Source organism: Equus asinus, chromosome 29, assembly GCF_041296235.1.
Source record: "Equus asinus isolate D_3611 breed Donkey chromosome 29, EquAss-T2T_v2, whole genome shotgun sequence".
Classification (NCBI taxonomy): Eukaryota; Metazoa; Chordata; class Mammalia; order Perissodactyla; family Equidae; genus Equus; species Equus asinus.
The window spans coordinates 45,339,582-45,363,568 of record NC_091818.1 but is presented as its reverse complement, the minus strand read 5'-3'; the positions used below and the strand labels follow the sequence as shown (position 1 = coordinate 45,363,568).

Genomic DNA, 23,987 nt, shown 5'->3' with positions numbered 1-23,987 from the left:
CCTGTCCCCGTCACCCCAGCGACCCCCGTCCCCTCACCCCGGACAGCGACCCCCCGCCCCTCGTCACCCCAGACAGCGACCCCCGCCCCCACTTCACCCCGGACAGCGACCCCCGCCCCCCGTCACCCCCGACAGCGACCCCCGCCCCCCCCTTCACCCCGGATAGCGACCCCCGCCCCCCTTCACTCCGGACAGCGACCCCCGCCCCCCTTCACCCCCGACAGCGACCCCCGCCTCCCTCACCCCCGACAGCGAGCCCCGTCCCCCCCACCCCGGACAGCGACCCGCCCCCCTTCACCCAGGACAGCGACCCGCGCCCCCTCACCCCCGACAGCGAGCCCCGTCCCCCCCACCCCGGACAGCGACCCGCCCCCCTTCACCCAGGACAGCGACCCGCGCCCCCTCACACCCGACAGCGAGCCCCGCCCTCCCTCTCCGCGGACAGCGAGCCCCGCCCCCCTTCACCGCGGACAGCGACCCCAGCCCCCCTTCACCCGGGACAGCGACCCCAGCCCCCCCTTCACCCCAGACAGCGACCCCAGCCCCCCCTTCACCCAGGACAGCGACCCCCGCCGCCCTTCACCCGGGACAGCGACCCCCGCCCTCCTCACCCCAGACAGCGACCCCCGCCTCCCTCCACCCGGGACAGCGACCCCCGCCCCCTCCGGCCCCTCCACACCCCCCATGACCCGCTCGAGTGATCTGGCGGCCCGGTGGAGGTCGGGGTCCAGGAGAGCCCCCTGAGGGCGCTCGGAGAAGGCCGTCGCCGGCCTTGTGGGGTCCAGTGGGGTCCAGCCGGGCCGTCTGTCGCAGCTACATTCTCGCGATTTCAGGGGAACAGCTGAAGACTCCGGAGTCTCCCAAACATAGAACATCTCACCTGCCCAGGCCCGTTTCATGGGGAAGAAAAGCTCAAGTGTGCTCACTTCCTTTAAGCTTGCTGCCTGATTTCCTGTCTACTTGCTCTGATTGATTATTGATTATATAGATTGCAGGATTTAACCCGTCTTCAGAAGACTTTTCTGGGTCACTTCTCCATGCGCCTGTGCTGCTTGTCCGTTCCTCCTGACGGTATTCAAATGCCGACAGATCTGCGTTTTGGACGTCCATGTGTTGTTTGGGAAGATCAAGTACTGCCATCAGTGTTGGATGCCACCTGCTTTGTGATACGTTGTCACCTCCTAGCTCTAAGAAACTTGCAAGTTAGATAATGATTTTCATAGCAATGTCTTTAAATAGTCATGTAAGCCGGACATTTCCTTGAATGTTGAAAGCATGTACGTATTTCAGAAAAAGCAGAGTTTTAAGCTCACTTTCCAAGAGAACCTGTTGAACGTGTCGCAGAGCCCTTCTCAAGCGCCTCGTTTATGCTCACCTCCACCTGTAACCTCTCAGAGCCAGGCCCCACTCTCCGCCAGTGAAATCACCGCTAGGCCCGGAGATGTGGTCCACCTTGGAGAGATCCGGAATCCTCCAGCTGGTAAGTTAGACTTCTTCTGCTTTGCTTGTGTCTACATTCTGGCAGACGTTTTGATATATAGAAGAATTCCTAAATTACAAAAGAGATTAAACCTAAATGGCATGAGAATGCTTTCTGTTGAAATGACATCTCTTACTTTGTGTTCACATTGTGTGATCCTGTCTGAACAACCAAAACCAGCTTTTTGTTCTCCTAGGATTTTGTTTTTTGACCTGCGTTTCAGAACAAACATCTATTGTCACCTTGGGATATGCGGTTACAACATAAAACGCATTTTTATGGCATTTTTACCTAGAAAGATAAGACCAATTTTGAAACACTGCTTCCCCTGTGCCGCCGTTACATATCCTACCTATCCCACCTAAAGCCTCTTTCCTCTCCCCCTGAGGAGGGTTTTGCCCACGGTTACTTCCCTCCATTTGCTTTCACAGCATCGAGGGGGGGCCTCTGCTTGTGGTGTCCTCGCCCCATCTGCATCGCGCAGACAGACTATCCTTGAAAGCCTGCTCACTGTCAGCCTGCAAGGACAACCTGTTGTTCGCCCCGAGGGTGAAGTCCAAGTTGTGTTTCATGGGCTGCAAGGCCCTTCGCAGACTGGCCCTAGCCCGAAGCTGATCCCTCCATCTCCTTTCTGCCCTGAGCTTAGACCCCACAGCCTTGCAACCACACTCACTTCACAGGCATTGTTTAGGATGTCAGGTAGTTGCTGGGTGTAGACATGGGTAACACGCTAGGACCGTGCTGTTTACGGACAGGCAAAGCACCCCGGCGTGGGGAGTCCTGCTGCAGAGGCAACAGGAGCAGACGCCGGACACCTGCTGCTGGGACGGAGCATCCTTCCTGTCCTGAGCACGCGGGGCCTCCAGGGTCCTTCTCTATGCTCCTCCCTCTGTCTGGAGCGTCCTTCCTCAGCTTCCACTGCTGGTAAGGTCTGGCTTATTTTTCCAGTTACAGCTCAAGTGTCAGCCATGTAAATCTTTTCCTTTAGATAGTAGATTTCCTTCTGGGTCCTTGTGGTACTCTGTTTACAGGACCCTCAGTGACCACTGGTCAGTCAGTCCACAGGTGGAGACCGAGTGACAGCTAGCACGGGGTGTGCGTGTGTGTGGGTGCACACACTGCCTCCTTGAAAATTAACCAACAAACAAAGCAAGACGTTATTCTCTTAGTAAAGCCCTGAGTTTCAGCTAGTATCCAAGAACATTTTTTTCCTTTTATTCTCCCAGCATTTTGCGTAAAAAATAAACACTTTTTCTTCACTGTGTATATCATCATTGAAGATTACCGTATCTGTATGTTAGCAAACTCATTTGTGGCTTAACCACACTGCTCAAACTTTATTCCTGATGATTTAGCACCATTCATTCACCTGTCAATTAAACAGACACTCACCAAGTCCCTACTCTGCCTCAGGGGCTGTGCTAAGTGCTGGGGAGATGGCACAGAGCAGCCCAGGACAGAGGCAGGTAAAGAGACAGTAAGGGAGGCAGAGGAATAAGGATGGCCTCGGAGTGTGCACAGGGGGCCCGGGGAGCAAGAGGCCAGCTTGGAAGGAGTCAGAGAAAGCGATAACTGAGCCAAGACCAAAGAGACAAGAGTGGAGGGGCTGCCAACAAACCTTCCAGCAGGCAGGGAGAGGCCGGCGCTGGTCAGAGAACAGGAGTCTTTGAACGTGAGATGCAGAAAGCCAAGTTAGGGCAGTGGGTGGAGCCTAGAGGGGTAAGTGAGGCAAGAACCCCGAGAGTCGTGTGAGTCACCCAGGTTGTTTGGATTTGGTACAGAGTCAAGATTTTATTATGAGGGCTCATAAAGGTTTTAAGCTCTGGAGGATCTCTGGCCCCAAAAAGCCACCCAAACAGAACTACAGTAAGGAAGTAGCTTAGTCAAATTAAGCGGAAGTATCAAAATGAATAATGACAGTAATAGATTAGAATGCATTGGAAAAAAAGAATGCATGAGCTCATACAAAGAAATATAAATGAGCAAATAAAAAAATAATAGAAATGAGGAAGGAAAAGGGAAAGCTTTTTCTTTGCAGTAGAATGCTGACTAATAAAGAGAGAAGGAATTATTTTAAAAATTACCACATGGCAACTATCATAGAATTTATCTTGGCAAGAATCATTAACGAATGCTAAAATCATTGGGTGAGAGCTGGTTGAGGAACAGGTTGTGTATGCCATTTCACAGCTTATTAATTCCTTATTGCTTATTAATTTCAAAGGGAGGAAGAGTATTTTTTACAATGCGTAAATATGGTGGACCCCATCTTAACCAAGAGATAAAGTTGTCATCCCCAGTAATGGTGGCCTACTGATATCATGTGACACAGCCTCAGTTATGTGGCCTTTCTACCAAAAGTGCACAAACTAACCATGAGGAACAATCACAAACTCAAACTGAGGACATTTTGCAAAATGATCAGCCCATACTCTTAAAAAATGTCAAGGTCATGGAAGACAACAGGGGGCTGGCTTGGGCCTGAGTGGTTAAAGTTCCACGCACTGCTTCAGCAGCCTGGGGTTTGTGGGTTCGGATCCCTGGCACAGACCTACCCTACTCATTAGCCATGCTGTGGAGGCATCCCACATACAAAGTAAAGGAAGATTGGCACAGATATTAGCTCAAGGCAAAACTTCCTCAAGCAAAAAAAAGAGGATTGGCAACAAATGTTGGCTCAGGGCTAATCTTCCCTCCTCCCCACCCCCCAAAAAAGACAACAAAAGGCTGAGGGAGTTTTCCAAATTAAAGAACAGTAAGGAGACATGACAACTAAATGCAACAAGTAATCCTAGATTAGATCCTTGATCAGAATAAAATCTCTATAATGCACATGACTGGAATTTCAGTATGGGTTCTGTTCCAGTCTTGTAATCAAGCTTAAATTTCCCGAATTGGATTTATTTATAAATTGTTTTATAGCTATGTAAGTGGATGTCTTTGAACTTAGGAAATATCAACTGAAGTACTTAGAGATGAGGGGTCAAGATATCTGCAAGTTTCTCTCAAATAGTTTTGTGAAACATACACACACATACTTAGGGAATATGACAAAATCTTACTTGGTAAATCTAGGTGTAGGATATGTAAGTGGGTACAGCTTGTTTTGTGAATCTGAAACTCCTCAAAACGGAGAGTTATTTTTTAGAGATATATACTGAAGTATTTATGAGTGACATGATATTATGTCTTGAATTTGCTTCAAAATCATCTAAAGGGGAGGTGGTCGGTAGGAACAGATAATAATGGGACAGGCTAGTCTGTTGAAATTTGTTGGAGCTGGGTGATGGATGCATAGGGGTTCACCAAAGTCTTCTCCTTGCTTTCGTATATGTTTTAAATTCCTCATTATAGGAAAAATATGGTGATGAGGGACCAGCCCAGTAGCGTAGTAGTTAAGTTCACAGACTCCGCTTCCGTGGCCCAGGGTTTGTGGTCCAGATCCCTAGTACAGACCTACACACTGCTTATCAAGCTGCGCTGTGGCAGGCATCCCACATACAAAATAGAGGAAGATTGACACAGATGTTAGCTCAGGGCCAAGCTGCCTCACACACACACACAAAATGGTGATGAGACGGAGGGTTTTAATTCATTGTAGATTTTCCATGAACATGTATTGCTCAAAAGGCAGTGAAAGAGAAGGAGACCGTTTCCCAGGATACTCCACAGCCTTTCTGCTAGAGCAACAAAGGGGCCTAGGCAAAACCTCTGGGTGTCCAAGCCGGGGAAGTAGGGAGCGTGGGCAGAGTTGTGTTGGCAGCTGCCAGCCCTGGGGGAGGAGGCCTCAGGGCCTGCAGGGGAGACGCAAGGTTTGCTCCAGTATGGAGTTTTAGAAAGAGGGACCGTGTCTAGAGAGAGTTTCTGAGAACCATTTATGTAGTGTGCTTTGTAATACCCTGGAGCTAGCTCCTTTATGAAAACCCACAGTAGAGACCTAGCCAGTCCTTCAAGACTTCCAGGGTTGGATTGCGTTTCCTTTGCAAGTAACTTCATTGAGGGCTGAGGCCGCTGGCTGGGGCTGCAGCTTAAATTCATACACTTGCTTGCAGGTGTCCTCTGGGATAGTTAACCCACATAGTGCCTGTCTGCATTCAGGCAAATGTATGGCTCTAGGCCTGAGAAAAGATGGCATTTTCACTGTTATTGCCTGCCTGACCGTAGCTCTCATAGAAAGGAAGAGGAACTGATAGAGAGAGACATTTTGGAGAGACTTCCCAATTTGGATGTTTCAGGCAGAGAACCAGACTTGATAAGCATGTCGTTTTTATTAGATTGAGAAATTTTTACCTTCCTGGAGGCCTGGCAAAGTGGACATTCTTTTTAATCTGACCTCCATGGACACTCAACTTCTTGAGAAACAAAAGACCTTCCTCTAGGGAGAGAGCAGGTCAGTGTCTGGACATCATTGCCTGTCTCCAAAGTTCTAGACTGTGCCTAGCAACACCAGTCCCCTCCTGTTTCTTCCATGCGGTGCCCCTGCAATTGCCGCCTGCCTTCCCCAGCCCCGCTTCCCCGCGCTGGAGCAGAAGGGGTGCCAGGCGCCGTGTGTGGGCTCACAGAAGTCTCCCGAGAGGTGTGCTCTTCTCTTGCCCGAACAAAGGCTTCTCTAATGAGAACTCTCCACCTCATTTCTCCAAGAAATGCACGCACCTATCCAGTAATCAAACGTGGGCGGCTCCTGGTGGTCACTAACAGTGATGAGCTTCCAGGTTGAGGAAGGGAGCCTGTGAATGACAACAGGCTCCATTTTTAAACAGTAACCACAGCCACTTGCTGGGGCTGGAAATTGCCCCTCCTGATCATGGAACCAGCTGGAGTTTCCCGAGTACACTAAGCTGCTGCACCTCTGTGTGTTTCACCTTCTATCTTTCCCCTCTTCCTTCTGGCCAGTTGTCTTCCACTCTTTTCACTGCTTCACTCGGATGCTTTTGACCTCCTCCAGGAAGCCTTCCCTGAATACTCACCCCTCAACCCATCCCTGGCTGGATCAGGTCCCTTTCTTCAGGCTCTCATCCCATCCAGGGTGCACCTTTATCACAGCTCTTTCTGCATTGCACAGGAGCCCCAGCATATGTGTTGTATATCTCCTCCTGCTCATTATAAACTTCACAAAGGCAGGAACTTTAGTGTAGAATTTGTATCCTTGTCATTTTTCTCAGTGACTGGTGATTAGTAAATGTTTACTGAACTGAAATCATCCCAACTTTGCTCACTCACCCACCAGCCTCTACTAGGCTTCTGTCAGTTCTGAGTGAGCTGCCTTTATTTTTAACACCATTCGCCGTAGGGAATCCAATAGACTTGGAATTCTTATTGTTTGCTTTTGTTTTTTTTCTGGATTCCATGGTGACAGCTATTTCTGTTACTTTGTTTTGACAACATTATAACCTTAGATACCATAGGCTAGAGTTGAGTGAATGTTAATTTTCCGTACATCAGCTGTATTACAATCATGTTTCCCCTGGATGTATTTTACTCACTTTGATTAGACTTAGGAAACACTGTTTCCTGATCCCGTTGGGAAATACTTGAGTCTCATTAGAAACACATTGACAGTCATCACAGTTGTAATTATTGCTGTAGAAAGCGAATCAAAACAGGTTTATGTCCATTCTTTCTACCTTCAATTTCAAAGGATAACGTTTTTTTACTTTATCCCCCAACGCCCTGCATTTGTTATAGGAACAAATATGTTACACTACATGTAAGGACAGGTAAGCATTTCAAATTTTTCACTGTGTCAAATATCTGAATTTATCTTTTTCTTTAGAAATATCTCCTCATGTTTAGGTTGAGAGTATTTCTCTGATGCTCAATCTCCATTGAAGTCACAGAGTTAGTGAAATATCCGTTATTTTACATCTGAGAAGGGTGAGCTAGTGTAGGGTTTTCATGCCTTTTTGAAAAACCATGACCTATTGTAAGAAATACATTTTCTATGACAGCCCACTACACACACACGCACACGTGTACACACAAAGCAGAAGTTTCGTGAAATATTGGTGATGGCAACACAACATTGTGAATGTACTTAATGCCACAACTTGTATACTTAAAAATGGTTAAAATGGTAAATTTGTGTTCTTTATATTTTACCACAATTTTTAAAGTTTCATGAAATAATATTTACCCTTACTTTGTGTTGTTTTCTCTGATATCTTCTATTCTGTGTTATTTTTGTTAATTCTAGTTACCACCCTTTAAATTGATTTGTCACTCACCCTGGTCACAACCCGCCCTGGGTGAGATGCTGAACTGAAGGTGAGGAAGCTGCAGCTTAGGCACTGGATTTTCACACAGCTGATGGGGCTCTTTGCTTGTCCGAAGCATTAGAAACAGCGTAATTAAAAAGAGAAAGTGAAGGGCCGGCCTGGTGGTGCAGTGGTGAAGTTCACATGTTTTGCTTTGTTGGCCCAAGGTTCGCTGCCCAGATCCCAGGTGCAGACATACTGACCACTTATCAACCCATGCTGTGGCAGGCTTGCCACATATAAAATAGAGGGAAGATGGGCATGGATGTTGGCTCAGGGCTAATCTTCCTAAAAAAAAAAAAAGAGAAAGTGAAAGCAAGCTGATAATTCCCTAAATGTGTCTGTATAATTCACTATTTTTGAAGACTGAGTTTGGAACCATATTTAAAAAATATGGCTTAATTGTATAACTGTAAATTGTATCTTAATTTGCAAATCTTTCTTTTCTTAATTTGAAATTTGTAAGTAAGTGATTCTGTCAGTTACTGTTTTTATCTTTGGTACTAGAGGTTACAAATACAAATTGCCTTAGGGACCAGACAGTTAACATCAATTGTGAACTAACTGGAGTGATAATAGGGAGTGGTGAGCAGGGCTGAATGAGGAGAGCATGCCCAGCCTGGAGGCAGTCACATTCCGCCAAAAACCAACTCTCAGACTGCTGTGTCCACAGAGGGGTTTACGTGATCCACAGCCTGAGTTTGAGATCTCCATCACAGACAGTTGTTTCAAGAAGTTTGGTGGTCTGGTAGAAATGGCAGTATCAAGAGTGAGCGTTGGGGAAAGGAGCAATTTTTAAGATGGGAAAGACTTGAGTGTACAGAGTGAGGGTATGGGAAACAGTACAGCTGAATACAAAACTGTTGTCATGCTGCTTCGGGATCAGTAATATCAATATTGATAAGGAGATTGTTTGCAGCTTCTAACAAATTACAGAATTTTATGCAAAAATCCAAAGTGCTTTTATATAATAATATTAATAATTATGACTACCATTTCTTTACCACTTTGAATTTACAAGGTGTTTTTCACTCAGTATCTCATATCCCTAAAATGACACTGGAATGTAAGTCATCACCAGTTCTATTTTATACATAAGGAAAGTGAAATTCAGAAATGTCAAATAATCTGCCCAAGATTCCCTTGCTAGTGAGTAGAAAGCAAGACTAGAACTCCAGATTCTGTGTGTTTTCTACTTTATACTGTTCCATGTTCTGTGTCAGCAGAATGGAAGTCCCATCGTGGAAATTTCACATTTTACTCAGTGGAAATTTTTCTGCTATACCTTGCTTAACATAGCAAAGCAGAAGACAAGTAGGTTTCTATATAAAGAATTAAGTAGACTTAATATATTGCTCTCTGATAAAATTCAGTCACATTGTGACATCTTTACTCAGAGGAGAATAGCTTAATTTCTCTCAGAAGATATTAACATGTCCTGTGGGCCAGTTCTTGTTGAATAACCTTTGCTGAATGAGGATATGAGTTATTTTAAATCTACTTGGATTAAAATTCTTTCAGTCTTGAGATCTTGAACCTATCACCATATCCTAGTGTACTTGCTTATATGCAGATGAATGTGGCTCTTCTTGTGATGCTCCCCCACCCCCCAAAAAATAGGACTATTCAATGAACACTTATGAAGTCCCTTTTTTTTTTTTGCTGAAGAAGATTAGTCCTGAGCTAACATTTGTTGCTAATCTTCCTCTTTTTTTGCTTGAAGAAGATCAGCCCTGAGCTAACACCTGTGCCAATCTTCCTCCACTTTATATGTGGGTCGCTGCCACAGCATGGCTGACAAGTGGTGTAGGTCCACACCTGGGATCCGAACCCACAAACCCATGAACCCAGGCCACTGATGTAGAGTGCGCCAAACTTAACCACTATGCTGCAGGGCCAGCCCCTAAAGTCCCTATTTTGATTTGGAATACAATGCTATTTGTTAAGACATATACAGCACAATGCTTGTTGTTTTATAAGTATACAAAAGAAATACTACATATGATATGGGCTATGTTCCCAGATCCATTTTCCTAGGTGTCTGTTCCTCCCAAATAATTTATTTTAACAGGGATTTTCTTTCTCAAACATGCCATTTGCACACACTCAAGCCAGAAGTTTAAAAGAGTCTTTGTTCTGGAAGTTGGTTCTCTTTCAGATGGAACAGCCTCTGCAAAGTGTAGGAAACAGTAGGTTACCATATATCACTTTTAAAAAGAAAATATTGATATACTACTCTAATAGTAGGAATATTACTAATATTCAGCTTTAAATGAATGGGGAACCTCTATAGGAAAGCCATCATAAATATGGGAAGTTTTGATAATTTCATGATCTAATGACGTTTTTTAAAACCATGGTCCCCTGTCTTGGGTCACTCACTTTGAAGGAAGCCAGTTGACATGTCTTAAGGATGCCCCGTAGCACTCTGGAAGGGTTGCTGTGGAGAAGAACTGAGGCCTCTTGCCAATAGCCATGGTGGCCCCCTGGGAAGTGGGTCCTCCAGCCCCAGCCAAGCCTTCAGATGAGACCACAGCCCAAGCTCACTTCTATTTTCTTTTTTGCAGGGAAAGATTCTCCCTGAGCTGACATCTGTTGCCAATCTTTCTTTTTTTCCCCTCACCAAAGCCGCAGTGCATTGTTGTATATCCTAGTTGTAAGTCATTTTAGTTCTTCTATGTGGGACACCACCACAGCATGGCTTGATGAGCGATGTGCAGGTCCATGCCCAGGATCTGAACCAGGGAACCCTGGGCCACTGAAGCAAAGCGCACAAACTTAGCCATTTGGCCACAGCTAGCGCCTATATGATCGTATTTTTAAACATAATTTAAAGACATTTTAGCATTACTCTCTGTTATGGACTCTGTGTCTGCCCCAAATTCCTATGTTGAAGCCCTAACCCCTAGTGTGGCTGTATTTGGAGATGGGGCCTCTAAGGAGGTAACTGAGGTGCAGAGTGCTCATAAGGGTGGGGCCCTGATCCCATAGGACTGGTATCCTTGTAAGAAGAAGCACCAGAGAACTCGCACGTTCTCCTGAATGTGCACTGAGGAAAGGCCACGTGAGGACACAGTGAGAAGATGGTGTCATGAGTCAGGAAGTGGCCCTCACCAGACACTGAATTGGCTAGAACATTGACCTTGGACCTCCAGCCTCCAGAACTGTGAGAAAATAAATTTCTGCCATTTAAGCCGCCCGATCTGTGCGCTCACAGACAGGAAAAACTCAGTTATGAAAGACTTGATCCCTGGGGAAAATCTTCTCTATAGATATTATTTTCTTCCTGGTACTTTTCCAAATTTATCTGTTCTCAGTTAACCCCACATTATAGAATACTGAAAATTTACTAGTAAAAATAAAAACCAAACTTTTAAATTTCCACATTGTCTGAAAATTTCTGGAAGTTCTTTACATCCTTTACCTTTCTTATGGATTGTGTGTTTTATATTAGCTCTTAATTACATAGGCTGGTTTTTAAATGAAAATATAAAGATTTGTAAAGACTTTTAAGTTGTCAAACTAGGGAATAATTGTTATTTTTGTAAATAAATCTGCATTTATCCAAAAGGATGTAGGAAGGGGAGGAAATTACTTTTCTGATAAATTTTAGGGTGATTAGTATAGTCATGTCTCCAGTTGTTAAAAGAATCTTTAAAAGTTAGGAAAATGAACATTTCTTTCTGAGTTTGTCCTCTAATTCATTGTGGTAGCATGATGGAAGGCAGTTCAAGTACAGGAAGAGTCCAGAACCTGGGAACCCCATTTCTATCTCTAACTTTTAGCAAGTTATTTAAGCTCTTTGGGCTTTGTTTCTCCATTTGTTGAATCAAAGGATTGAACTAGAAACTATACTATGCTCAACAGAGCAGATATATTCAACAAAAAACCCCTCAAAACATATTTTTTTTTCCTTGTTTGAAAACACACAGGGCTGAGCACTTCAGTCCAAGCTTACCGGAAGTGAAAACTGCCGTAACTTCGACTCTGAAATACTTTTTTTTCTTTTTCTTTTTTTTTTAGATTGGCACCTGGCTAACAACTGTTGCCAGTCTTTTTTTTTTTTTTTCCTACTTTATCTCCCCAAACCCCGCCTGTACACAGTTGTATATCTTAGTTGCAGGTCCTTCTAGTTGTGGGATGCCGCCTCAACGTGGCCTGACGAGCAGTGCCATGTCCGCGCCCAGGATCCGAACCCTGGGCCGCGCACGTGAACTTAACCACTCGGCCACGGAGCCGGCCCCTGAAATGCTTTTATCTACTGAGCCCCAGAAGTAAACCTACTTCAGGGTGAAAAGGAAGCAAGAGCCAGCTTTTCATCACCAACACAATTTATTTTGCCAATTCTTGCCAACAAACAAGAAAACATTTTGTTCTGCTTCTTTCAGGCACGGAAAAAATATGACTCAGTTCTATCTGGCAGCGCAAAGGACAGAGGGGCTGGGGTTCTCTGGGCAGCAGATGGTCAGCCAGTGACCCACACATTTGAACTCAGAGGAACTCATACCCCTGCCACAGTTGGTGGTGTGCACACTGTGATATTAGGAATGAGGGAAGAAAGCCCTTAACCTGTCAGAAGGAGGAAGAAAATATTCTGTGGCTCTGGAAGAGGAGGTTAAGAAGTCTCATTTTCTTGATTGATTGATGAATAGTGGTTTCTTCTTTAAATGTAAAACGCTCCCCAAATCATGAAGTGAATTATACGATTTTTAAAAATTAATAAATCAAACAAAAGTGGCTTAAAACGTGACATAGTTAAACATAGTTAAACTGCTGACAGTGTGATGGTGGACTTGAATAGGGCAAGAAGACATCACGAGCGCAGTGGCCGTCAGGACGCTGTTTCCACAGGCAGTTTTCCACTGGACGTGCTGTGCGCAGTAGCACAGCATGCAAAAGATGGCTCCAAACACTGAAGGCACATGGCCTCATTGCTTTTTAATTAAACTTTTGATTTTGAGGTAATTATAGCTTCATCTGCATTAGTGAAAAATAATACAAAGAAGTCACAGGTCCCCTCTCCCCGGTTTCCCCTAGTGGTAGCCTTGTGCACAACTATAGTGAATATCACAGGCAGGATGCTGACGTTGGTACAGTAAGATACAGACTCCATCACCACAAGTGTCCCTTCTGCTGCCCTTTGAGAGCCACGCCCACCTCCCCCATCACCCCGGCAACCATAATCTGCTCCCGTCTCTGTAACTGTGTCGCTTCAGGAGTGTTCTGTAAATGGGCTCACACAGTGTGAGACCTTTCACATTGGCTTCTTTCATTCAGCATAATTCTCTAGAGAGTCATTCAGGTTGTGTTGTGTGTATCAATAGTTCTTGATCAATAGTTTTGGGGAGAGGGGACCTGTGACTTCTCTTCAATAGTTTTTATTGCAGAGCACTGTTTCGTGGTGTGGACGGACTCCCTTGTAGAAGACATCTGGGTTGTTGCTAGTTTGGGCTGCGACCATAAAGCTGCTGGGAATATTTGTGTACAGGTTTTTGTGTGAACGTAAGTCTTCGTTTCTGTGGGATAAATGCCCAAAAGGGCAGTTATTGGATTGTATGGTAGTTGCATGTTGAGTTTGTTAAGAAACTGCCAAAGTGCTTTCCAGAGTGACCGTTCCATTTCACATCCCCGCAGCATGTATAAGTGAACAGGCTTCCCCATCCTTGCCAGCACAGGGCGTCGCCACTATTTTTTATCTCAGCTGTTCTGATAGGTGTATAGGGATGTCTCATTGTGGTCTTGATTTGCATTTCCCTCATGGTTCATTATGTTGAATGTCATTATGTTGAACATCTTTTGATCTGCTTATTTGCCATCTGTGTATCCTCTTTGGTGAAATGTCGTTTCTTATCTTTTGCCCATTTTCTAATTGAATTGTTTGTTTTTTACTGTTCGGTTGTTTTGAAAGTTCTTTTTATAGTTGAGATACCAGTCCTTTGTTAGCTATGTGGTTTGTGAACATTTTCTCCCAGTCTGTAGTTTGTCTTTTTATCTTCCCAAAATGATTTTCTGCAAAACCATTCAAAAGGTTTTGTTTATTTTATTTATTTATTTTTTTCATTTTTCTTTTTGTGTGAAAGATTGGCCCTGAGTTAACATCTGTGCCAATCTTCCTCTGTTTTGTGTGGGATGCCACCACAGCATGGCTTGATGAGCAGTGCTCTGTCTCCACCTGGGATCTGAACCTGCAAACCCCTGGGCCACTGAAGTAGAGGGCATGAACTTCACCATCATGCCACCAGGCCAGCCCCCAAAAGATTTTATTTTTGATGAAATCCAAGTTATCCTTTTATGTGTCATGTTGATGATGTGAACTCTAAGAAATCTTTGCTTAGCCCAGATACTGAAGATTTTCTGTTTTGTTTTTCTAAAAGTTTTGTATTTTACATTTAAGTCTATGATCCATCTTGAAATAGGGTAGACTGATTCCATCACTTTTTCTTTTTCAAAATTAGTTTAGCCATTCTAGTTCCTTTGTATTTCTGTATACATTCTAAAATTTTCTGTATCTGAAAATACCTTGCTGGTATTTTGGCAAGAATTGCATTAAATCTGTATATCAGTATTAGATCAGTGTGGGGAGACTTGGCATCTTTACTATGTTGAGTTTTCCAATCCATGAACACCCTACATTTCTCTATTTATTTAAATCTTCTTTGATTTCTGTCATTGGCATTTTGTAGTTTTCAGCATACAAATCCTATACATGTTTTGTTAGATTTGTACTTAAGTAGTACATTTTTTTGAGTGATTGTAAATTATGTTGTAGTTTTAAATTTTGGTGTCTATTCATTGCTGGTACTATATACACATACAATTAATTTTGTATGTTTATTGTGGATCCTGTGATCCTGCTGAACTTAGTCTAGGGGTTTTCTGGTAGATTCCTTGGCATTTTCTATGTAGACAATCATGTCATCTGCAAATAGGGACAGTTTTCCTTCCTTCCTTCCTTTCTTTCTTCCTCCTTTTCTACCATTCTTCCTTTCTTTCTTTCTTCTAGGTGTAGGCTTTCTCTTAAGGAGAAAGCATTGTCTTTTACCGGTAGGTATACTGGGTGTTAATTTTGTCGAATGCTTTTTCTCCATCAATTGATATCCTCTTGTGGCTTTTATTCTTTAACCTATTAATGTGGTAGATTACATTGATTGATAGTTGAATCTTGAGCCAGACTTACATCCCTAGAATAAACTTGGTTATGGTATAAGTTTTTTTATATATGCTGAATTCTATTTGATATTTTATTATGAACTTTTGCATCTATCTTTATGAAGATGTTGGTCTGTAAGTTTCTTTTCTTGTGCTGTCTTTGCCTGGTTTTGGTATCGGGCTACTCCTAGCTTAATTAAATGAATTGAAAAGTGTTCCCTCCTCTTCTGTTTCCTGGAAGAGATTATGTATAATTGGAGTAATTCTTTAAATGTTTGGTGTAATGCTGCTGGAAATCATCTAGGGCTGGAGGTTTTAATATTTTGGGCAAAGTGCTTGCTTTGTATGTATGGTTTGATGGTATGTCACTGAAAGGCACTCATAAAATATGAATCTCATAAAGTTGGTACCCGCTAACTTGCTGAAACGGATAATTCTTTACATTTCATCTGGTGAGCTAGTGTTTATGCATACATATTTTATTTGGTCATCATATCAACGTTGTGAAACCCATAGGGCGGGATTATTCTCACCTTTTAATTTTATTTCAGTTAAAGAAACAGGGCTCAAAGGTTGAATGACTCATCCAAGTTCACTCAACAAGCTAGAAAAGGGCAAAGACAAGGTTGGCACTCAGATTTTTCTGATTCACATTTGTTTTTCATGGTGAGAAATGTGAGATAAGATTAGATTGGAGTTTAAAAAAAAACAAAAAACTAAGCTATTCTAGAAAAGTCAGGTGAATATAAGAAAGTGTGATTGTGAAAGCTAATTGCCCCTAGTCGTTACTTCTTAGAAGCAACGAAGAACTTCTTAGAAGTTCTCATGGCACTTAATGCTTCAATAAGCATTTCTTTTTTAAAATATATTGTGAAAGGAGTTCTGGAGGATTTTTAAAGCCTAGTAGCAGAAACACTCTTAAAGACGTTGGTATGTACTATGGTCTTAAAATTTTGTTCACATATCACTTTATTGAGACAAAAGGTCCAACCAGTCTATTTCCCAAGAAGTATCCCGTTAGGTTAACTCCACCTGTAACCAAGCACCCTAGTATGTCTCATAAGCAGAGAGGGTAGTTGGAGGTGGGCAGGAAGTAAGAGAACGGAGAAGCAGGTTTTTCCATTCATTCCCTCCACATACAGTGTCTCCTCACCCTTGCCAATACCCAGAGATAATGAGATAATTAAGAAGATAATCAGGTAGTCAGTACTTCTATCTATGCTTAACAAAGTGAGAGGAAAAACCAGGAAATACTACCTTACGCTAGCTTACCTTCCACTACATGCACGTGCGCACATACACACTCTCAGAAAATACTGCTTTGTCCTTTCAGATTATCCAAATCTTACCCATCCTTTAAAGTATCACTCACATCTTCTCTCTTCTGGCAGACTCCTACACATGGGATTCCTCCCGCCTCTGAAGACCATCATTAGCATTTTTCATGCACAGTTTTGCATGGTTGCATGCATTTTGACTCTGAGTAGACCATAGGCTCTTGGGTTCTGGGACCCAATCCTTTACGAATTTATTCGTGGCCTAACTCAGTGTGTTGGATATAGGAAGTGCACAGGTCAGCGTTAGGCCAGCTCATCTGCCCACCATGCGCTGGGTGTATCTAGTGCCTCCCCAGTCTATTCCTGACTGGCTCTTACCTCTGCCTAGAAAGTCCTTCTCAATTCCGTTGACTTTGTCCCTGAGCCATTCTAATGAGGGAAAACTGTTAGGGAGCAAGGGTCAGTTGTGCTTAAAAAATGGTTGCCCCTGGCAGGAGAGAGGGTGGAGGGTGGGTTGGCAGTGGGGCTTTGACGGAAGAGCATGATTTATTCCCTCCCCACCGCTTTATATGAACATTTGCAAGTACACCGAAACATTGAAGGAAGAGTATCAGTGACATCCGTATAGCTACCACCCACATTCAGTATTTTTGTCATATACTGTTTTGAATGGTCTGTATTTGCTTTGCCTGATGTACACAATTCTTTGTCAACTAATCAAGTAGCACACATGACAGCACCTGTATAAAGAGTCGTCAGGTCCAGGTCCAGGTCCAGGTCTGGCACCGTTGGGTGGCTGGTGAAGGGACTCTCGGGCTGCACCTTCTTCTGCCCCATGTGTGTTGGCTCACCTTTAGGCCAGATTCTCTCTTAGCTTCCTGCTGAAATCAGTCTTGTCCAGAAACCTGGCCTATTTGGCTAAAGCCTTGACACTCTTTACCAGTCTCTGCCCTCCCTAGCCCCCCACTTCTTTCCTCCTGTTCCTGGAACTGTGCTGGCGCCTCCCTGCAGTTTTGAGTGTCACCCACTGTCTACTTTTGCTGCCATGCCCCATCTTCTTGTTGCCCTCTTCCAGGAAGTGAGTTTCTGTCTAGGTCAGGTCTGAATACTGCATTTTGGACTGTGGGGCAGCCCTATCCCATCCCCTGGGTCAACACCCCCTCCTAGATCCTGATTTCCTCCTCAATTCCCTAACATGTAGGAACTGAGCCGACATGGGTTTTATAGGGTAAAAGTCATCTCACTAAGTTGCTGTAAACATGTTAGTATGCCCCTTGCTCTGTCTCTTTGAATTGTAGTTGTCTAAAAATATCTTGTTTTCCTTGGGGCCGGCCCCGTGGCTGAGTGGTTAAGTTCGCGTGTGCCGCTGCGGTGGCCTAGTGTTTCACCGGTTTCGGATCCTGGGTGCCAACATGGCACGGCTCATCAGGCCACGTTGAGGCAGCGTCCCACATGCCACAACTAGAAGGACCCACAACTAAAATATACAACTATGTACCAGAGGGGTTTGGGGAGAAAAAGCAAAAGTAAAATCTTTAAAAATATTTTGTTTTCCTTACCGGATTTTAATCTCTAAGTGGCATAGACATTTCTGACATGTTTTATATCACCCATAGTGTCCCACATATGAAAAAGCGTTCATCTATTTCCTGAATGTATCGAATGAATTTACTGATATAACTGAAGGAAGGAATAATTGCGGCAGAGTGAACCTGGAAAGATTTGAAGGTGTTGTCGTGATCTGAGTTTAAAGCAAGTGCTGATCGTCATGAGGAGGAAGGTGGAAGGCTCTGAGGCAAGAGGACAGGAGAGAGAAGCCTCCTGCAGATGGAGGAGCACACACACCTAGAGGCATCTAACGCAGATGTGCTGGGTGGGACCCAGGAGAGGTGCCCGCTGCAGCAGAGGCCAGCTAGGGAAGACCAAAGGATGTGTTAGGCCAGCTGATGGAGCCTGCGGACATGGAGGAGAAAGGGCTTTGATTCAGATAGCGTAGCACAACAACTGCTTTCCTTGATAGCAACATGCAAGACGCTTGACAGTTAAGGAAACTGAGGTAAGGAAAGACAAGGATTTATGACAAAAAATAATATCTCAACTTTGACTCATCCGCCTTTGCCCCAAACCTCATCTTTTGGCTCTTTTTTGGGCAAAGGGGACATCCTCTGCTCACATTGGCTTGGAAGATGGGACACTTCAACTTTTAGTTTTGCAAAGAGAAGCCAGCTTTTTAAATAAGAAATTTGGTATGTGGTAAATGTTTTCATAAACTTTTCTAAAAGAAAAGAGAGAAATAAAAATGGAACATCCCATGAGGAAGATCTTAAAGTAAGACCATTGCTTATGCCGAGATTCCTTCCTGGAAGTCACATAGTTCCAGCAAGATATGTTAACTGGCCTAGAGCCACCCTTCTTTTCACATTCAGGCAGGTTCAAGAATGTTTTTACTGATAAAATCACTGGGAAATCTGACAGTGAGTACGTAGTCTAAATAATTCCCAGCGTTTTTATTGTTGTGTAGTTTTTACCAGAGTACAGAGTCAAGCCGTCTCCCCTTTGTTCCACTAGTTTTCTATCAAGCATTCTAGCTATTCTGGGCACTGAGGGGTGGCAGAGAATCTCTGTTATTTCCTATCACTCTTTTTTAAAAAACAATAAACCCTTATATTTCTTGACTTGAAAACATCCCTCTTCCTATACGATTGCCCGATATTTGGAATAATCTTCAACTACATATTCTCCAATTTCTTTTCTAACTTTCAAATAAAATACTCAGATTCAGTCCTTCTGGCAAGTCAACACACAGAACGTCAGAAACTACGGGGTCTGAACTGTGCAATCATTCCAGAGCCTGTTGACGCCAGAGGCCTGGTCTCTAATTACTGCGCCCTCGGTGCTGCTGCTTTGGAGGGCGTGTGGACTCGCCTGCAGTCCCTCAGTCCTCTGCGTTGTGTTCTGTGAATGTGAGGCTGACGAACACACTTGCACATAAATGAGCAGCATCCTCCTACCTACTGAGTAACGCTTAGACGTGAGGTAAAGTGTGTTCACGCTCTGGGTTGTGCCTGTCTTAGCGCGTCTCAGCATATCCCTGAGGTCTCAGACCTCTTTCAAAATCTGAGGGAAGAAGAGATGCACTTGCTCTCTAGAAAAACGCCCATGAATTTTTGTCATTTAGGTTGGCACAGACCCAAAGGCCCTTCCTTGAAACCACAGTGTGAATCTTGCCTTAGATCTTAGACTGTGGCCTCTCTTAATCCACACCCCAAATGGGTTGAAAGTGAACACTCGACACTCATTCAGTGACAACAGAGTGAAATGGGGAGCTTCATTCATTGTCCATGTCCAAATAACATTCAAAATCCCAGGAACATTTCCTCTCCCCGCCCCCCCCCCCTTACTTGTCATATTTCGATTTTAGTTCAAGGGACAGGGGTTTCGTGTTCCGCACCGGAGCAAGAGAACATCTGGCCATCGGCCACTTGGTCCAGCCCGGGAAATCCCAGATAGGCGAAGTTGGTTCTGGTGATGCATTCTGATTCTCCACACACAGCAAAGTCTGAAATCTTCCTGCACGGCCTGGGCCCTCCCTCCCTCTCCATCCTCACCAATTCCCAGCCTACCACAGGCCTTTTCTACCCCTCCACCTGCTAGGCTTTCTCCTGTCCTGGGGCTTCTGTGCATACTATCATCTCTTCTGAAATACGCTTTCCTGTCATTTTTCACCGAGCTAAAACCAGGGACCCCGAGCTTGCCACCCCCTGGAGGAAATAAGCAGAGGCTGAGATGGAGAATAACAGGGCACAGGTTGGGATGGCCTTTGAGGTGGTGACATTTATGCCAAGACTTGAAGCATTCCAGGCAGAGGGTGCAGCATGGTCAAAGGCCCTATGTGAGAAAGAGCTTGGCAGGGTCCCAAGAGTGAGAGACGGCTACACTAGCTGTCTTAGTCAGCCTGGCAGCCCTAACAGACACCACAGACTGGGACTTAAACAACAGACACTCATTCCTCACAGCTCTGGGGCTAGACGTTGCAGATCAAGGCACCAGCAGATTCAGTGTCTGGTGAGGTGTCTGTGAACCCACTTTCTCTTTCATAGATGGCCATCTTCTCGCTGTGTCGTCACATGGTGGAAGGGGCAAGGGAGCTCTCCTGGTCTCTTTCATAATGGCACAATCCCATTCATGGGGCCTCCACCCTCATGACCTCATCATCTTCCAAAGGCCCATCTCCTAACACCATCACCTTGTGGGTTGGGATTTCACATATGAATTTGGGGAACACAAACATTCAGCTCACAGCACTAGCTAAAGGTATAAGTGAGAGTTTGGGGCTGTGGGCAGGTGTCTGGTCACAACAGCCTTAAGTGTCTCATGGTAAAGTGTTTGGAGTTTGTTCTGTGTCCAATAGGGAATCATTGAGTGTTTTTAACCAAGAGAGTGAAATTATCTGATTAGGGTTTAGAACATCATTGCTTCATATTTCCTCAGGACAGGAAATGGATTGGAATAGAGTGGTGGTCTCAAACTGTGATAATTTTGACCCAGGGGATATTTGGCAATGTCTGGAGATGTTTTGGTTATCCCTATTGTCAGGGGAGATGCAGGCATCGAGTGGGTGGGGGCCAGGAATGCTGGTCAACACCCCTACAATGCACAGGACAGCCCTCCGCATGCCCCACCCCCAAGACAAAGAATCACCCAGCCCCAAATGTCAACACGCTGCTGCCAAGAACTTGAGTGAGGGCACAGCGCCGAGCCACTGCAGCTGCCCAGGGGGACTTGGACCTAGCAGATGGCCCCAGAGCCAGAGTAGTGGACAGCTTCAAAACACATCATGAAGATGGAAAGTGGGACTGCTGGCCATTACAAGTGCGGGGAAAGGAGGCAGAAATGAAGCAGGAGTCCCACGTTTCTGAGCAACCATGTTGATGGTGGTTTTCCTCAGATAGAGAACACTGGGAAACTGTGTGGGATGGGGAGGTCGAGATTTCCATTTGGAGGGTTTGGTGCAAGATAAGCATGAGACATCCAAGGGCAGAGGTCAAGTCGATTGAAATTCAAAGGAAACGTCAGGACTGAATGTAAAATTGTTGGAGTCTTCAACATACGAATGGTTTTGGAACCAGTGAAACTGATGTGATTGCTTAGGGAGATTAGAAGGGGAAACCAAAAATACGCAGGGTGAAGCCCTGAGGTACTCCTTTAGCAAGTTCAGTAATGTTCACTAGAAGTTCCTGTTGGAATTGGTAATAACGAGAAAAACTCTTCAAACTCTGAAATCCTTAAAGTTGACAGAAGTTGATATTTATTACCTTACAATATAATCTTTGTTTTGATTTTAAAATATCTTCCTTCTTTTTAAAACCTATATTGTGATTCTCTTTACCAAAATTCTAGTATTAGAAATCCTGACATTTGTTTATCATCAGAATAGTCAAGGGATGCCCACTCCAATTGCCTGTAGGATATGTGGCCTTGGTGAAATGTGGACAAGACTGAGGTGGGGCCGGCATGGTTGGCGGAAGGTTTCTGAGTCATCACCCTGGGGCTGGAGTCTAGGCTCTGACACCGTGGCCTCAGCAGCAGCAAATGCAGTCACAAAGGTTCTGCTGTGGGTCACTGATGCCGTGTGCATGTGGTACTCAGCAGAAATCTGATGAGTGGTGGGTTTAATATTCCCATGTATCAAACCACATAGAATGTTAATTGTGAATAATCATATACACAAGTATCCTATGTGAACATGCAGTTTTGTTTTGTTGTTCTGAATAGTCTAGCTCTGAATACCTTGAATTCTGACACTATGCCTAAAAAGTACAAGTTTTCATGGTATAGAAGGAAGCTGTTCCATTAGAGCACGATAAACCTGCGAAAGATGAACAGCCTCTGAAGAGACAGGCACAGATGACCATAAAGAGCCACCATGGAGTGGGGCCAAGAACCTGGCCATGCTCTCAGATGGGCCCAGCGATTCCTGAGTGGGGAGTGGAAACATTTATCTCTAATTGGCGTGCTTGCCACAACAACAATATACAGCTTGATTTAGAGACTCTAGGGCCTCTATTTACAAAAACATCTCACTAGACTTTGAAAGGAATCAGTGTCTCCTCCAAGGCGGCTCAGTTGTCCGGCTCGTGGACAAGGCAGGACTCCTGGTTCTTCTATGAGAATTGGCAGGCAGCCCCTGGCTTGTGAGCTGCCTAAGGAGTGGTGCCCTGCACTGCCTCAACTCTGGCCACCATTGTGGACAAATGCGGAACGTTCAGAGAGAAACATGCACAGAATACCTCAAAGTAATGCTCCCTTCCCCACCCTCCATGCTCCACCCCTCTTCCACCTCACCTGGGTGCACTGCCTACCGTTATCAAGGTTTGGGTACCCTGTTAACACATGGCGACACTTCAAGGAAAGTTCATTCAAACCTGTCAAGAGAACAGGTGTTGCGGGAAGGAGACGGTTATTGAGAAGGGAAATAGAGCACTTTGGGGTGGGGACAGTGTGGTCAGTGTGGAAAGGGAGCTTGGCACAGCAGCTATGATGCATCATGTGAAAGATATACATAAAAGAACAGTTTGGGTCAGAACCCCTGGGCCCAAGCCCCGCTCTGGATAAAGGGAGGCAGAGGAACTTCTCTCCCATGGCCCGTCCTCCTCTTCCCTGAGCTGCATGGACCCGTCCACCCGTGGGACCCTGACACTGGTGTGGGAATGGCTGCAGAATATCACACACAGTTGAGCAGGCATGACCAGGAGGGCCTGTCCTGGCAGCCACACAGCCCTGCCTTGGCTACTTACCCCCACTATAGACTTGATTGAGTTGCTTACCCTTTCTGAACCTCAGTTGACTCATCTGTAAGATGGGGATCATGACATCTGCTTCACAGGGCTGTTCAGAGTTCGTGTAGTCACTCAGTAAATACTAGCTCTTGTTTACCCAAAAAAGATACTATTATTATTCACCCAAAAATGTCACTCTTTTTATTGAATTCAACAGTCATAATTCATCATCGCTATATGTTAGATACTTAGTGTGATCTATGCTTACAAAGATACTTTAAAAACACACAGGGTTTGCCTTCAGTCTTATTTGGTGAGTCAACTGGGAATCAAAATACCATTGGTGACATTATTATGAATATCATACTTGGATTAGCTTTGGGACTAGGACTTATTTTTAACTTGAGGACCCCCTGAGCATTGTGTCAGGAAACACCACCCTCAGAGGTAGAAATCCTCAAAGAATCATCAAGGTCCCTCCTGTTTATAAGAGCCTGCATTGAACACCACTGAAAACACTGCTACGTGAAACAGCCGAGCACCGTCTTCTGCCTCAGGCCGTGCTTATTCCTGGAGAATAGTGACTCACCAGCTGCTGAAAATATTGCTCCTTCGGATTTTTGTGACAGCCACTCTAAGTCTCCCTTCCTGCAGTGCCATTTCATTTAATTATAGCAAAATAGTAAACGGTACCATTTCAGTATATTTGCACTGAGCGGATGCGTTTATATTTTTGTTGTCAGTGGGAACTCCTTGAAGAAAATACATGGTATTTGCTTAGAGGGTTGTTGCAGCCATAGACAAGCAGCACTGCTATTCTAAAGGCCTTGGAGTTAGCTCCTTTGGGACAACCTTCTATCTTTCCTTGGCCAAATGATCCAGGTGGTACACGCCCCTCAACCCAGGACACAAGTGTGTCCCAAGAGAACTGTGCAGCTACAACAGGTTGTGTAAATTGTGATGTAAAGTAAGAGTCTCTTCTTTCTTCATATTTACACCTGCTGGCTGTGACTGTTTTTTTCTAGAATTCCACCTAAAGAGGGAAGTT

General features: G+C 44.5%; 2 protein-coding genes across 3 annotated transcripts in view; one reads left to right on the top strand and one right to left on the bottom strand.

Moving 5' to 3' along the window:
• Positions 1-915, bottom strand: part of LARP4B (La ribonucleoprotein 4B) — a 91,346-nt gene extending 90,431 nt beyond the window's left edge. For both annotated transcript variants that reach the window (XM_070500966.1, XM_070500971.1), the window contains exon 1: positions 881-915. The gene's annotated coding sequence lies outside the window, so the exon portion shown is untranslated. The remainder of the gene's footprint in view (positions 1-880) is intronic.
• Positions 123-23,987, top strand: part of GTPBP4 (GTP binding protein 4) — a 127,124-nt gene continuing 103,259 nt past the window's right edge. Inside the window, exon 1 of the mRNA XM_044762612.2 lies at positions 123-1,480. Coding sequence (XP_044618547.1) covers positions 1,442-1,480 — 39 coding nt within the window. The 5' untranslated portion in view covers positions 123-1,441. The remainder of the gene's footprint in view (positions 1,481-23,987) is intronic.